General features: G+C 32.0%; 2 protein-coding genes and 1 long non-coding RNA gene across 3 annotated transcripts; all 3 read left to right on the forward strand.

Moving 5' to 3' along the window:
• The first annotated feature begins 271 nt into the window (after positions 1 to 271).
• Positions 272 to 6,768, forward strand: LOC133195728 (uncharacterized). The gene is made up of 5 exons (XR_009722236.1): positions 272 to 317; positions 1,906 to 1,988; positions 6,066 to 6,120; positions 6,289 to 6,382; positions 6,687 to 6,768. It is a non-coding gene; the product is annotated as an uncharacterized LOC133195728 (long non-coding RNA).
• On the forward strand, positions 2,825 to 4,075 carry LOC133195723 (BTB/POZ domain-containing protein 1-like). The gene has a single exon (XM_061331653.1). The coding sequence runs from the start codon at positions 2,825 to 2,827 to the stop codon at positions 4,073 to 4,075; it is 1,251 nt and encodes a 416-aa protein (XP_061187637.1).
• Positions 6,769 to 7,192: 424 nt separating the features above from the next.
• On the forward strand, positions 7,193 to 14,435 carry LOC133195724 (uncharacterized). Its single transcript, XM_061331654.1, has 11 exons — positions 7,193 to 7,270; positions 8,132 to 8,226; positions 8,461 to 8,484; positions 9,530 to 9,584; positions 9,742 to 9,839; positions 10,037 to 10,066; positions 10,863 to 10,969; positions 12,304 to 12,369; positions 12,481 to 12,527; positions 13,139 to 13,290; positions 13,972 to 14,435. The coding sequence occupies exons 1-11, from the start codon at positions 7,194 to 7,196 to the stop codon at positions 14,187 to 14,189; spliced, it is 969 nt and encodes a 322-aa protein (XP_061187638.1). The 5' UTR covers position 7,193; the 3' UTR covers positions 14,190 to 14,435.
• Positions 14,436 to 15,895: the final 1,460 nt, after the last annotated feature.

A 15,895-nucleotide genomic window follows, 5' to 3' on the forward strand; every position in this document is an offset into this window, starting at 1 on the left:
CCATGTTCCCCATAACCCTCTACCATACATAGCCTAGCCTGGCCATTTTGCTCGCGTACCTTGGCCGTATAGGCCTGGCCATGATAACCCTGGCCATGTACACCCTCGACCCTGTACATTGCCAAGATTTCGGGTGACCTCGATCATTAATTCCCAAGCTTCTACGAGATGAACGGCCAAGATTTCAGAAGATCGAGATTTGGCCGGCCAAGATTTCAAGAGATCGAGATTTGGCCAAGATTTATAAGGACGCGGATGCGGTGTGGTCAATTACATTCAAATTGATGTAGGTCTGAGTCGTGATCATTACGTTTGATGTAAGTAATATATCAATAATATTTTTTGTTGTTTGTTTTAATGTAACTAACTCTCATTAAATGAGAAGAATTCTTGTTTTTTGATGTAAGTTATACCTGAGTTTGTGCAGTTATTTTACTTTCTCCCAAAACTGAAGCGAGTCTCTCATGATCGAGGAAATTCGAGTGAAATCTTCATTTTGTATTGAACATGTTGAATCTCAATTAACATTCATAACTATTAATCTTATTTTCTCTTAAAGTCATTTTTTTTTATACCAATAGATTTATAAAATATTATAGAGACTATATGTCTTTTAGGGTTGATGATTTCTAAATGTTCACGAATGATATAAACCAGAATCAAGCAGCACTATTTCTTGTTTTAGGTGTATAGCAAGAAAAAGCTACATATAGCTTTATTAAGCTATTCAAAAAATAACATTCACTTTAGTATCGTAATATATAACTGCTTCCCTAACATTGAAAAACAGTACCGCTAAAATGTGTATTAGGTTCCAGCCTCCCGGTTTGTAAGGTAAGTATAGGTGATTTTTCCCTTGTAAATCTTAATGAATACCTTAGTTTGATGTTGTAAATATTTATTTTATGTGATTTTTCCTTTGAATAAATTGTATGAACAGCATTCCAACACTCAAAGGCATTCTGCAGTTTTTCATCAAGGAAATTCAAATTATAAATTGTATACAATTAAAATAAATGCACAGACTCTTTTATTTTATATGCAGTTTTGAACATGAAGGCATATGGTATTTTATGTGACATTTAGAATCAAGTTGTTTTACAATACATAAAAAAAAATTAACTCTCATTCAAATATAGAACTTTGTGGTGAATTGGGGGTGAGTGTGCACGGGATGGGGGGAGGCTTCATCCTTCTATGTATATATATTATTTTTTCTTTCCTTTTTAGAGACTATGTCAAAACCAAACATCTATTTTAAACTTGTTATTTAAATATTTTGCAATCAAGATGTAGGAAGTGATTTGTAATACCCCATTCATTAATATCTGCATGTTTTGAATTTTTTGAAAGAACAAAGTTGATTTTAGAAAGAAATGCATGTGCATTGTATATTTTTGACAGTTGTCATAAGAACCTCTGAAGTAAAACAACATTAAGTTTCTCTCCAATTTTGTTTTGGTAAATTCTCACTTAGAGATGAGATGTTGACAGATGTATTTTGAAATTCATAAAGTTATTGGTGGGGGGAGGGGGTGAGTAACTTAGAAGAGATGAGATGTCATATATTTTGAAAATCATAAAGTTGTTGTAGGAGGGGGGGGGGGGGGGTAGAGCCAGAAAATTGCACATTGTACATGGGACTTTATTTGTAATTGATTCTCTTAATGAATAAACAAAAGAAATAAATATTATTTTAAGTGAACAATTACAAATGAGCAAATATAAAGTTTTTGATAATTAAATTTAAATCAACAGTCATCACATTACAGTTCAATTGAGAGATATGGGGTGAGGATCTGGTTAAAGAAAATTATTTAATTTTTTTTGTCCAGCATTTAAACAATGATCTTGCTTCTTGTAACCACTTAATTACCATATATAAATATATACATGTACTTTTAGCTTCATAGAGGATCCATTTAGCAAACTTTGCGAAGAAACCTACTTGAGGCCTTGATGAGGAGTACATTACATTAATACTGGAGGTCAGTCACAAATACTGTTAATGCATGTACATGGGGAACTTAGTAGTAAGTAAATATACCCCTCTACAGTTCATTTCAGAATACTATCTTTTTTTTTTGACCTAGTTCTTGAAATTCTAAAATGTGAGCGAAATATTGGTGTGCTTTGAAAAATTGCAAGAATTCATGTTATGAAGGTAGAAGATTATTTGAAAAATTTGCAGATCTAACTCTGCAATAAATACAGTATTTATAGAACTGGTAACATATTTGCTCAATGACAAATTGAGACAGGTAAATGCCTCAGTATTTTGAAAAAGAGAAAACATGTGCTGATGGAACAACTGAAAGGGGCCTGATTGCGATTTGAAGTGGAAGTATTAAAATGTTATTTTTCCTTTCTTTTAAGTATTGATATTGGTATTTCTAGACTAATGGTCAACCTAAATTCAAAAGTAAGTTGCAAGTTACAAGCAAGAAGCAGTGATCACAATTGTTAGTTATGTAAACAAGGCTTGGGCCTTGTTTTTGTTTTATACACAGGTCTTTTTTTTTTTGAAAATGTCATGGTTGACTCAAACTTTTTTATTAGCAAGTTATTTAAGTGTACACCATTAAACAAAAAACTCCAATGTTTGTCACATCTCATTTCATTCTAAATATGGTATTTTCAGTTTGGCATTCTATTGCCAAAGAACTGTCCAATAACACACACAAACACACCCTCCCTCCCCCCCCCTCCCCCCCCCCCCCACACACACACACACAGAGTTATAACTACTGCTCGAAACAGACATACAAAAACAAATGACATTTATTTAGACTAAAGGAATATCTTGACTTTTATCACAGCTGTAATGGCAAGACTTGGTGAAAAACTTGTTAAAGCCTTCCATCAGCAAGAGCTGTGTGATTTAGAAATTTCCTTATCAGATGGAAGTATCATGGGTGCACACAGGACAGTGCTCATATTGGGCAGCGATTGGTTTAGAACATGTTTAAATGAAAACTGGGACCCCAAGCAATCAAAAAGGACAGTTATTTGCCATGATTTCTTGCCTTCACAAACAAGATCTGTGATAGAATTTCTGTACCAACATGAGATTGATTTATCTTTTGAGAATGTTGAAGATATGTTACAGGCAGCTCAATTTTACATGGTTTCAGATTTGTCTGAGAAATGTTTAGATTTTCTTCAACAATCCATATGTTTTGATAAAGCTTTGCTTGTTTTACATATTGCACACAAATTTGGTTTGAAAAATGTTGTGCTATCATCATTGTTATACATTGACAAATTTGCCAGAGACATTTTATCAAATAGTCCTGCAAATGAAATGTTTTTTCAGTATCCTGTAGATTTGATTAATTTGCTGCTTGAACGAAATACATTATGTATTCATGAAGAGAAGTTATTTTTGTTGATAGTAAAGTGGATGAATTCAGAATGCAGAAACGTTTCAGAAACTTGGAGGAAAATTGTTCCAAATATCAGGTTTGGTAGAATGTCTGCTACTTTTTTTATTGAAAATGTTGTTTATAGAAACATAATTAGTGATGATTTTGCAATGAAAGTTATGTTGTATTTGAATTCATTGAGTGTTTGTAAGGACACAGTTGGTCCAGCTTTTCAATCTCGTGCTTGTGTGTCAGAGGAGGACATTAGGATCATTAGATTTTTTTCAAAAAGTCCAAGCAATACTTGGAAATGTGATGAATTGAATGGTGATAGACTTGTGTTTTCTGTAAATAGAAATATACAATTTCATGGCATCATTTTGTATGGAAACTACAATGTCTCACTTCTAGTTGAAGTGTCATTATCTTGTGATGAAAATATTCTCCTTAAGGAAAAAATACGTGAAGAGTTGACTGAGGAGTGTGAATTTTCATTTATTTTTGCAAACAGTGTTACTTTAGAAAAAGACAAGTTGTATACAGTTGCTGTGCACATGTCTGGATGTGATGTATATTTTGGTATAGATGGATTAACAACTGTTCAAACAATCTTTGAGGTAAATAAAACTGTCACAGTAACTTTTTCCGACAGTATTTGTAGTCTCACAAACTCAAGAAGAGGACAAATAAAAGGCATTATTTTGCATTGATAACCACAGCAAATTTGTGCATTGATATTGCATATAAACGCAAATCATATAAACCCTGTTTGTAACAGACGTAAAAAAAAATCCCTCTTCATGTATATACCGGTACCTTTGAAATATGTATTCCTCTAGTAACAGTTTTAAATGTTTATATTGTTTTATTGGGGGCAGTAATGTGGCTGCTGCATTATATTTGCATTACATTTATAGACATGTAACATTGAAAAACATTTTGTATTCATGAACAGTTTAGTGTTGTAATTGGAGTGTTTTATCGGGGGCGGTAATGTGGCCGCTCCATTTACATTACAATTATTACTTATATATCTGCAGCATTGAAATACTTTTTGTAATCATTTGGATTTTAGTATCGTTAACTGGAGTATTTTATCGGGGGTGGTAATTTGGCCGCTCCTTTTGCATAACAAGTAACTTCCATTACATTTGTTATTAAATTTATTGTAAATATCATTGTGTCTTTCATAATGCAAATTATTATTATTTCATTGCAATGGAATCATTGCTGATTGTATGTACTGTCAAACTTCGTTATCTCGAACCTGATGAGCCTGAGAACAAAATTCGAGATATCCGAGGATTCGAGATATCAAGGATGAAATACTTAAAGAACATGTGGTTAGGACTTCCACATCACTTCGACATATCCATGGTATTCGAGATATCGGAGTTCGAGATATCAAAGTTCAACTGTATATGGGTGTGTTACTTATGTATTACAAGCATACAAAATGCTTGTTGGCAAAATTAAAAAAAAATCCCAGCACTTAAAATCATTTCACTTTGTATACCTCTTTAGCAATCTTATAAGTCAAGCCCTATTCATATCCAAAGTTATGGGTGAATTATTTAAGATATCAGATATTGGGTATATATGTCTGAGTTAACAAGCGAACACAAAGAACCAATGATTTAACTTTATTCACATAATAAATAAATACAATTATTAAAAAGTTCACCGAGATATAAACTTGGTCGGTCAAATCCTGTGAAACATGAAGGTCTTCTCAGAAGATTTCTTCATATAACAACAAATTTCATATCCCGATGAAATTTTAACATTGCAGTTTATAACTTTCAAAAGTATGAACAGTGTTTTAAGTAACAATGTATCAGTCAATCAATAAGCTTGTCTGATGATCATTGTGACCTAAAAAATGTGACCTCTTAACCAGTTCAAAATTTCAAAAAGAGAGAAATGTTTTTGCTTTTTAGTAGGTTTATATTAGAAAATATATAGAACACATTTGAACAACATTTCTAAATTTTTGCATGAGAGAATGCTTAGCTTGACTGTGGTCTTGTTGTAATTGTGTTTGTGCCCTGTAATATTTGTGTGTCATTAAAAATATTATCTTAATGAATATGGTTTGTGTAGGACTTGAAATTGGTTATTATATAAATGTTGCATGTAGTTGAGTGTAACATTGAAAATTTTAACCCCAAGAAAACCATTTTCGACCGAGGCGCAGCCGAGGTTGATGGTGGTTTTCGAGGGGTGAAAATTTTTAATGTTACACTCAACTACAGGCAATATTTATTATATTATACTGAATGTTTTATACACATACATATTACATTAAACCTTGCAAGCATAAATTCTGAGCAGTCCATATTTTTTGGAATATCACCCGTTGTCAAGCAATGTTGACTTGCTGCGCTGGAGGGCGTGGCTTCATTATTCAGCGGGCAATGGTGTTTTTTAACAGATGTTTCTCGATGAATCAGATTCAACTAATTTACATGGAAGTTTAATTTTTATATATATATATATATATATATATATATATATATATATATATATATATATATATATATATATATATATATATATATATATATATATATATTCTTGAAATGCAGTTGGTTTATCAGTGTGCATCTGAATATAGATATCTGCTGCATTTGATGCAAAAACTGTCAACTGATGTACAGCTCTTTTAAAGTTTTTTTTTTTTTTTTTTTTTTTTTTCAGGATCTTCTCTCTAAGTTTCATATTAGAAATAAGAAAATATTGACAATGAATGAAGGTAACATTTTGAAACTATTGTTTTCCTTTATAATATTTCATTACCAATTAATGATTATGCCATGTTGAATTCTTAAGAGAAAAATGTGGTATTAACTATATACATGTATATAAACAACAAACAGCAATTTAAGAACTTACCAATAATTTTATGTACAATTTATTGCAGATTTAAAATCGTATATTGAGTTTTATCATAGACTTGGTTTGCCACATAAAGAAATTGCCATTTTATTGAAAACAAAACATAATCAACATTACAGGTAATTCTTTTCCCAGACTTTCTACTTTTAATATATTTTTGGACAAGTACAATTTGAAATATTTGTTGAATTTCTAAATGTAGTTATGCAAGAAATGTTTTGCATGAAGGAATTAAACCATTTTAATATAATATTGAATTGTTTCAACACTGAATTACATGCAGATCCTTTATATTTGATAAAAAAAAACCATGCCAATAAATAAATAAATTTCAGGAAATTTTGAATGGATTATAATATTGTTCATGTATTACAGTGTATTAAAATTAAAAGATCTGTTCCTGTTGGATCATTTTTATTACAGTGTTGAGTATCTAAAGAGGAAAGTTATTCCCAAGTTACACTTAAACAACAGGAGAGGATCTGCGCAACTTACAAATTTTGATGATATTTTACAATCTATACTGGTAACTTTTATGTCTTATAGCAATTTGTTAACTTTCATTATATGCATGCTAATATATGATAGTACATGGTCTGTAATTTGTAAATATTGATTATTTCGTAAACATTTACTTTGGCATGAATAATATACAGTATTTATCATAACCCCCCTCCCCCCAACAAATAAGTTTGATGCTTGAATGACGTGTATTTTTTCTTTGAATTCTTGAATTGCTTAGTAAAAGCAGGTAAAAGTTAAATCATTTTCAGTAATTTTATTTAGAAAATTTTGTGATTAGTTATGGAACTGCAATTAAATATTATTAAATTATTAAAATTTAGTCACTTCAAAGCATTATTTTACCTTTTAAAATGAAAAAAATCAATTTTTATGAAATAATTTCACAGATTTTAATTGCAGCTTGAAATGTCTCTAAAGCCAGATAGAAGTGTATCCGATGTGTTCTTTAGATTGAGATTTATTTATGGATACATTGTTAGAAGGTAATTTATATTTGTTGTTTACATACATACTAGCTGTTTTTAATCCCTAATTTGTTTTTCCACAATTTTTACTTGACATGGTGTGGATAATTGGTTTGAAACTTGATGTGTCACTACCTAATGAGAAACATATGATGAAGTTATTTACATGTATTTGGAACTTCTCATTTTCCCAATCAGGTTTATCCTTCAAATAGACATGATGCTCATGATCATTTAAAATTTATATTCAATATTGCAATTCAATGAATTCAAGGAATTTATTCTTGAGAAAACATTAAGTGAAATAATTATTTTCTTTCTAATTAAATTGGATTTTTATGTGTTCGCACAGTACGACCAGGTAATGCACATGCAGTACACATTTTCCAATTACCAGGTATACATTTAGGCATTTGTGTTATTCTTACATTATTATAATGGTTTAAATTATAGTGAAGATATTTGAAAAGACCTTTTCCTTCTTTGTCGTTTCCACAGTTCACATCAGTCCTCATATATTATATAATTTCAAAATAACTGATAGAATGTGCAAATGAAAAAAAAGGTAGTTTGCATGAAACTATGTGTAGTTTCATTCCTTAGGAACTAAGACCTTCCTCCAATAGAGAAGGAAATTTCTGTATGGTTTAATTCTCAGAATAATTCTAGATGAAAACAAATTTACAAATACATGTATTCTCATCAGAATTTTCTTGCTTGTGCAGTACTCTCAGAATGCTTGCTATTCATTAAGTTTAAGGTGCAAGTACAAACAGGATAGTGTGGATGGAGGGGATGGGGTATTATACTATCTGCATATGTTAAATAAGTTATTTAATGATAATAAATGTATCCACTTTAAAATATTTGGACTTTCAGAAAACTGGTACGAGAAATAATGACCACTTTAGACCCTAAAGGAATGTCCAGAAGGAAAGGCAATAAACTTAAAAGAAGGCAGTACCTCAGTAAAGGTTAAATTTAACTACATGTGTGTGTGTGAGAGATAGGGTGTGTGAGGGAGGGTAGGTATGTGTCTTGTGTGTGTGTTTGTGCACTTTATTATGCTTTGAACATTTTCTTTATGGTAAATGTAAGGGAGACAAGTTCTGATTTTTAGTTTTTTTAAGCATATGACTATACAACATTAAATGGAGGGGTTTTATGTAGTCGATGTGATTTCAAAGTCTTGCCATTTTGTTTTTTAGGTCCAAATTGGATATGGCATATAGGTAAATATCAAATTAGCCCAAGACAGTTTTTCTTATTTTTTTTCTCTCTTTCCCCCTCACCCAACCTATTTTCTTAAACATACATGTTGATCAAGTGCCTTAAAAGTAAACATTAAGGATATTTCGTGTTTGGCTGTATTGAAGATGGAGGATTGTAATTTTTGATCTCTGGATGCATGATTGATGGTCATTGTAAATTAATTATATTAGTTGGCTGGATTGCACAGTGTACATGATGAAAGCCCTCTGAGACAAAGATGGTCTAAGATGATACTTTTGTCAATTAACAATGGTATACTGAAACATATGCTCATCCTTAATTATAGATGAAAATGATTGATATATATGCAGGTAGATGCTACTTATTTTTAAGGGTAAAAAGATAAATATTTCCATTTCTATTTGTTTTCTCTGTGATAACTCTGAAAGTTAGGAGAGTTGATTTCTTGATGATTCCACCGGAATGCAAATTTCACCAAGCGAAAGGTCAGGAGGTAAGAAGGCCTAATATGCATGTAATTCTCGTGCGACTGTCTTTGTGTTTGACGTTAGTGGGCGGGGACTATTGAAATTGACATGTGAGGCCTCGTGTAATTCAAATCTATTAGTCTACACTTTTAAAATCTAAATTCACAATCTTATTTCACTGTGAAATGGAAATATAAGGAATCACTGTCTAGTTAGTAGAGTATGCCAGGGACATCAACGATAGTGGGAAACGTGGGATAATTTATGCATAACGGGCTTCGCCCATTATGCAAATTATCCCACGTTTCCCACTATCGTTGATGCCCTGGCATACTCTACTAACTAGACAGTGATTCCTTAAATATCTTGTATCCTTAAGCAAGCAGGCACATAACATTGTTTGTTATGGTGGAGAGGCCAGACAAGAAGTGGCCAATTGGCTTGCTAATTTATCTTTCTATATATAAAGATAAAAGAACTTTAAAAAAAGAAAACTGCAGTGGCAACCTGTAGCCTGTGATCTATGTTAAACAGTATTTCAAGAAATATTAATGTGGGATAAATCTTCTTTTTCTAGACCAGTATGATAAGTTGAGTCCATACGGAATACACATCAGTGGCTGTATTGATGGGTAAACTGTTTTTTTTTTAAAGACTTTTGTTTTAGGAAAACATTTATGAAACACTATGAATCTTGTATACAACAAGTGATTGTAATTTTCTCAGATTAACTTTTGAACCACTTCAGGATTTTTAGATAAATGTTCATTAATTTCCTTTTCTTATTAGGTTTTCTCGCTACGTGCTTTGGTGCGAAGCAGGAATCAGTAATAAAAACCCAAAGAAAATTGCAGCATATTTTATAAACACATTAGAACAAGTTAATGGTAATGCTTTAATGTTCTCCTAAAAAAAATGGAATGTAATTGTAAGTGCTAATGGAATTTCTTTCAAAAGTTTATAAGTAAAAGCAGATAAATACTCATTTGTGTTTCATATTGTTATGATAAAGATGACCTTTCCAATTTTATTGAAATGTTTGATGATTTTTAAAACAAAATGATCATTTACCTCTTTTTTTCAGGATATCCACATATTGTAAGGGGTGATGCAGGTTAGTTTTATTTCTTTTATATATTTAGATTTCTTATTTAATAAATATTGCCTTCTGCTGTTTTAAACTTTGCAGCACAAACATTTGGTTAATTTTGTTTCATGCTTTTGTGCAACAAACTGTCTTGATTAAGTGTAGTGCTAAGGTTTGTCCCAGGTTGTCAAAACTGACACTCTCCTGATAAACCTACATTGTGAGGGTCAAAACCGTGCTATCAATTCAATAATAAATTCAATATAACATAACCAGTGAAAATCATTTTTATGCATTGTTTCCTTAATTGTGCTTCCTTTTCTGCTGCAATGTGTTCAAGTGCTATTACAGTACTTTGTTTTTTCAACCTCCACTTCTGTTTGGGGATCCTCTGTGTTTTCTCTGAAAATGTATCACTTAATTAAAAAAAAGGAATGAATTGAATTTTAGTATCATGTATATATATATACTGAACCAACATAATGATATACACATTTTATTATATATTTACCATGTGTAAAGGTACCTTAATTTGGAAAATTGAATTCTCACATATAATCATAGCCTCCAAACAAAATAAAGTATGATGTATGCAAGGTTTGTATTCAGCAGAGAGGAACACAGTTTAAGGCATTGAAACCCAAACGAGTCGCTTTCAGAAACGCAACTTAGGCCTGTATGAATATTCACTTACCTGAGTCAGAATAAATTAAGCCAAAGTCTACACCATTTTGTGAAAGGGTCCCTGACACAGCAGCCTTTTATTTAAGATAAATGTGAAATAATTCCTTAAAAAAATGATACTTTACTTTTTATTAAAAAGGAACAGAGAATGGGACTGTAGCAGCCATCCAGAACTTCTTAAGAGAAGATGATGAAGATTCTTTCTGCAAAAAAGCCTTTATTTATGGCAAATCAACACATAATCAGGTTTATAGATTTTTCTTTCAAAATATACCCATGTCTTTCTTGCATTTTTAGGTCATCTGATTCACTTAGGTGACCTATTGCCATTGGTCTTTGTCTGTTGTCCATTATCAATTTTTACATGCTGAACTTATCCTCTGTAATTATTGAGCCAATCTCCACTAGAGTTGGTGGGTAACATCTATAGAGGAAAAGGAATATAAGTTCTGGAATTCATTATCTCCAACCCCAATGGAGCTGAGATTTTGGATAAAAAGTTGTAGAAATTGATGCATGATTTTAAATCTTCTTCTCTACTCCATGGCATCTAGCAGAGAAACTACTACATTGTTATGATGAACAAGGAGGCCTCTAATTAAAGTCTGAAATTTTGGCCCCAGGAATGGGGGTTTGTGTGTTTGGGTGGGGCACATTGGTCATATAGTGAATATAAAAATTATTATATTCTTCTCCACTTCTTGGTATCTATTGGGCAAATTAAGTACATGGATAGGATAAGGAAGGGAGTCTCTATCAAAGTGGTGAAATTTATTGCCCCAGAGTCAGGGGTTCTGGTGTTAGGGTCATATACTAGTAGTGAATGTGCATTAACTATTTGTAAATCTTTACTATTTGCCACATACCATCCAATCTGAGTGTATGTTTAGAATGATCATGGAAGCATCTACCAAAAATATTTATAGTTACGGTCCTACAGTCAAAGATTCTGGCTATAGGGTGGAAATGAAATGAAGCTGCATTTATAATCCTCTCTACTACTAGGCACCCAGCAGGGAAACTAAGTGACTGTATGGGTAGGAGAAGCAAGGAAAAATGTAAAAGTTATGATGCAGGGTCAGAGGTTATTTAAAATTAAATACAATTATCCTAAAGTTTGTCATGAAAGGAATGTGCAAAGGAAGGCAGCAAGTTTTTCATTAATAGTCTGTCTGAGTTCATAGATTTAGTTTTTGTTTATTGAGTCTGTATCACAGTAAACATTATTCTCTCTGTGTGTCAGGAGCGTTCTGGGCCAAATTTTCTGATTCAAGTATTAAGGTTTGGTTTTATTTTTCATAAATGGTTTCAATTTTTTGTTTTCCTTTTTAAGGTAGAATACTTTTAAATATTGTTTTACTCATATGTACAGACAGTTTAAGTTTTGTAATTGTGAGACACAAAAGATGAATTTGCATGCTGTAAAATATTTAAATATTGATAATTACTGAGTTTGATCTTGAAAATATTGTCCTTTTGAAAAAAAATAAAATGGATGTGGACTTATAATGAAGTTTATCAGTATGACTCTTTAATTATCTTTAATTTTTAACTTTAATTTTCAATTTTTATTTTTTAAGAGGATTGAGAGATGGTGGGGAATTTTACGAGGGAAATGTACAGATCGATGGATACATCATTTTAAGGTTAAATATGAGATTTCTATTATTTTATGTAAGAAATCCGATGTTGTTTTCTTTTTGTTTTTTTTTTTTGTTTTCCATTTTTTTTCTTTAAAAATTTGTTATTGTTTTCAGGAATTGGAAAAGGATGGCCATTTTACAATCGGGGAAAAACTGCATATGTAAGTTTGCTTTTGACATAGAAGAAAAACAACAACAATGTAGGCTGGCTGTTCATCCATGAATGTTTCCATTAACTGGATATTTTACAATTCTCTCCCTTTTTTCCAAAGAAATCCAACTGTTTTCATATGAAAATGTTTAAATATTGCATGTCAGTGGGGGTAACATTGAAATTTGTGTACATTAGAAATCATTGACCTTCAACGGTAACCCTTGATTGCTTGCAATAATGGAATGTGTATAATATTCAGGCTGTTACAAACTGCAACATTATTCAAGGCATTGTACACTTGTATCTTACCAATTCAGTTAATTGTATGTGTATTTAGATTGTCAAATTCCTTATTCTAAATACTAGCCATTTTGACCAAAGAGAATACCTGTGGTGAACAGTACATACATATACTGTACATGTATTTTGCCATGTCAAAATTTATTTGTGAATATCCTCTGTTGTTATGTGGTTTTGCCCAATTACTATGTTAATCTATAACCCTAGAAGGTGTGGTTTCATCATTAAAGAAAATTCGTGATCTTTTATTGAATGTTTCTTAACCAGTGCATTTAGTTTTGAAGCCCCAAAAACTAATGTAACCATGTTTTATTTCAGAACATTAGTTCAATATTGTTACATGCAAATTATCAGGAAAGAATTGGAGGAGGTGAAATTGGCATGGAATTACCATAGAATCAGGAAGCAAAAAACAGGCGATGTTGTTCCTGGGATTCCAGAACTCCTTTATCATGTTCCAGAAATGTTAGGTCAGTTAATTTCATGTATGTAATTTTTTAGAATACATAAGAATTGCACAATACAGTTTGGGAAAAGTGCATTGACAGAGGAGAACAACAACAAAGATCACACCCACCCTCTCTCTCTCTCTCTCTCACACACACAGAGTGTGGGAAAGGGCGCCAATTTTAGACACAAAATTTCATACGCGGATAATAGAGGCATTGATTTTTAGGCTGTCACTCAAACACTGCATTATGATTTATATTATGATTATGCATTTATGACTTCTACTGAGAAGTTCTGTGTGCAGTGATTTACTCATTTAATTCTTCTGTATAAACATCCAGTCTCATTTAAAACTATGTAAATTAATGTTGATAATTGACATGAAATAATGAAAATAATTTAATATAATTTTGGGGTTTTCCCATTAAAACTAAATTAATTTTCAAGTGTATAAAGTGGAAATAATTGTTGAGATTGTTGTACCATGCTTTTGATGAGGGTTTCAAAATAGAGTGTCAACATTCTTTCTCTCCAGTAGTTTCTCTCTGGTATTTTATTGAATGGGTTTATTTCCACTGCTGATGAGGTATTAAAATAATACTTTCACATGGAGTTCAGTTGAAATTGGTATGGTATGGTATGAAATGTATTTTATATGGAAAAACATGTTGTTATTTAATAATTATGTCATTTTATTTCAGGCAATCCACAGTGCCGAAATTACATTCATCAAATCAATGTTAACGATGAAAAGTTTCAGTTCCTTAAGGACCAATGCTGCTTTGAAAATGACCTGGATAAAGACACTAAGGAAGCTCTTGATGTCATTTGTGACAATTACCATCCTTCAACAGAACTAGAAGCAAAAACAATGTATATAACACTCAAAGATATACTGGAACAATACATTTATCAATAGGTTGTAATGAATTCTTGATCTGATTTATAAATACGTAATATATTCCTATAATTCTCTTCCTTTTTTGTATGTTTTCACCAGCACTGTAACATACACTTTTTTTATATTAGTCTTTTACATGCGTTATTATATGGTACTGGCTTTTCTGTCCATCAGCCTGTTCATCTGCCTTTATAATCACTCTAAGCTTTTGCTTATCAGAATAGGTTCTTGTTTCATTAAAGTAGACCGTGAGAAAAAAATCGAGTGCAGACTTGCTCAATAAAATAAATGGCATTTAGTTTTTCAAAATTACACTATTTAAAATTTTGGTATGCTTTGGAATTAATTAGATGTTGGAAATTGACATTTCACAGACAACAGATTTATGGTAGTAATATTAGCTATGTTGGTAATTCTATGTTTATAATCCACTCTACAAGTTGCAGGGGTATAATGTTCTAATGTGACAACCCCTCTTTTTTTTTGGTCATTGCAACTCTGAAACCATTGAAAGAAATTCCATGAGTTTTTTTTTTAGTTATTAAAGACATGAAGTGGAGATGAGCATATATACAGGAAAATCTGGTTCCATTTTTTTTTTTCTGGGAATTTTGGCCATTTTTGAACTTTTTAGCTCACCTGAACTGAAAGCTAAAGTGAGCTTTTCTGGTCTCCTGTTGTCCGTCTGTAAACTTTTCACATTTTCAACTTCTTCTCGAGAACCACTATGCCAATTTTAACCAAAGTTGGTACAAAGCATCTTTGGGTAAAGGGGATTTAAATTTTTAAAATAAGGGCCAAGCCCCCTTACAAAGGGAGTTAATCAAAAAAAGAGAAAAATAGAGTGGGGTCATTGAAATTTTTTTTTTCTCAAGAACCACTGGGCCAGAAAAGCTGAAACGTATGTGAACCCATTCTGGGGTAGTGTAGATTTTAAATTGTTCAAATCATGCCCCCCCCCCCCCCCCCCCAAGGGAGGGTGGGGCCACAGTAGGAAATCAAAATTTTACATTGAAATTTATAGGAAAAATCTCTAAACATCTTCTCAAGAACCACTGGGCCAGAAAAGCTGAAATTCACATACAAGGATCCTGGGGTAGTGTAGACTCTAAATTGTTCAGATCATGACCCCCGGGCAGGGTGGTGCCACAATAGGAAATCCCAAGTTTGCATTAAAATATATGGAAAGAAATATATAGGAAAAAACTTTAAAAATCTTCTTCTCAAGAACCTCTTGGCCAGAAAAGCTGAAATTTATGTGGAAGCATCCTTGGGTAGTGTAGATTCTATATTTTTCAAATCATGACTCCCCTCCCCTAGGGTAGGATGGGGCCACAATAGGTATTACATGGAGGAAAATCTGTTGAAGAACAGTAGGGCCAAAGTTACTCAGGTGAGCATTGTGGCCCATGGGCCTCTTGTTTGACGTTAATACTGCGAAAACAGTTTGTCATCACGACTGATTAGAATTACATGAACCTTACTAGTTAGTAAGGACAATTTCGAGCAGTGCAGATTTGGTTTTCTTAGGGTTTGCCTCTTTTATTTACTAGTGTATTCAATGCATACAACATGCCATTCAAAATGTGTAGCAGTCAAGGGTATGTTGGAGTATAGAGTATGTGAGCTTGCTTGTACATGCCCTATTCGCCCTTCTTTCTTTTGGTTTTTAATCATATACCAAGTACATAAATAATGAACAACTTTAACAAGATAACATTTCT

The sequence above is a fragment of the Saccostrea echinata genome, unplaced genomic scaffold, assembly GCF_033153115.1.
Source record: "Saccostrea echinata isolate AGI-Se365-2 ecotype Australia unplaced genomic scaffold, CSIRO_AGI_Sech_v1 ptg000029l, whole genome shotgun sequence".
Taxonomy (NCBI): domain Eukaryota; kingdom Metazoa; phylum Mollusca; class Bivalvia; order Ostreida; family Ostreidae; genus Saccostrea; species Saccostrea echinata.

Coding starts and splice junctions, on each gene's coding strand:
- LOC133195723 (XM_061331653.1), top strand. CDS start 2,825: ATGGCAAGACTTGGTGAAAAACTTGTTAAAGCCTTCCATCAGCAAGAG.
- LOC133195724 (XM_061331654.1), top strand. CDS start 7,194: ATGTCTCTAAAGCCAGATAGAAGTGTATCCGATGTGTTCTTTAGATTG. Junction 10,067..10,862: donor TATTGTAAGGGGTGATGCAG/GTTAGTTTTATT, acceptor TTTATTAAAAAG/GAACAGAGAATGGGACTGTA. Junction 12,528..13,138: donor ATCGGGGAAAAACTGCATAT/GTAAGTTTGCTT, acceptor GTTTTATTTCAG/AACATTAGTTCAATATTGTT.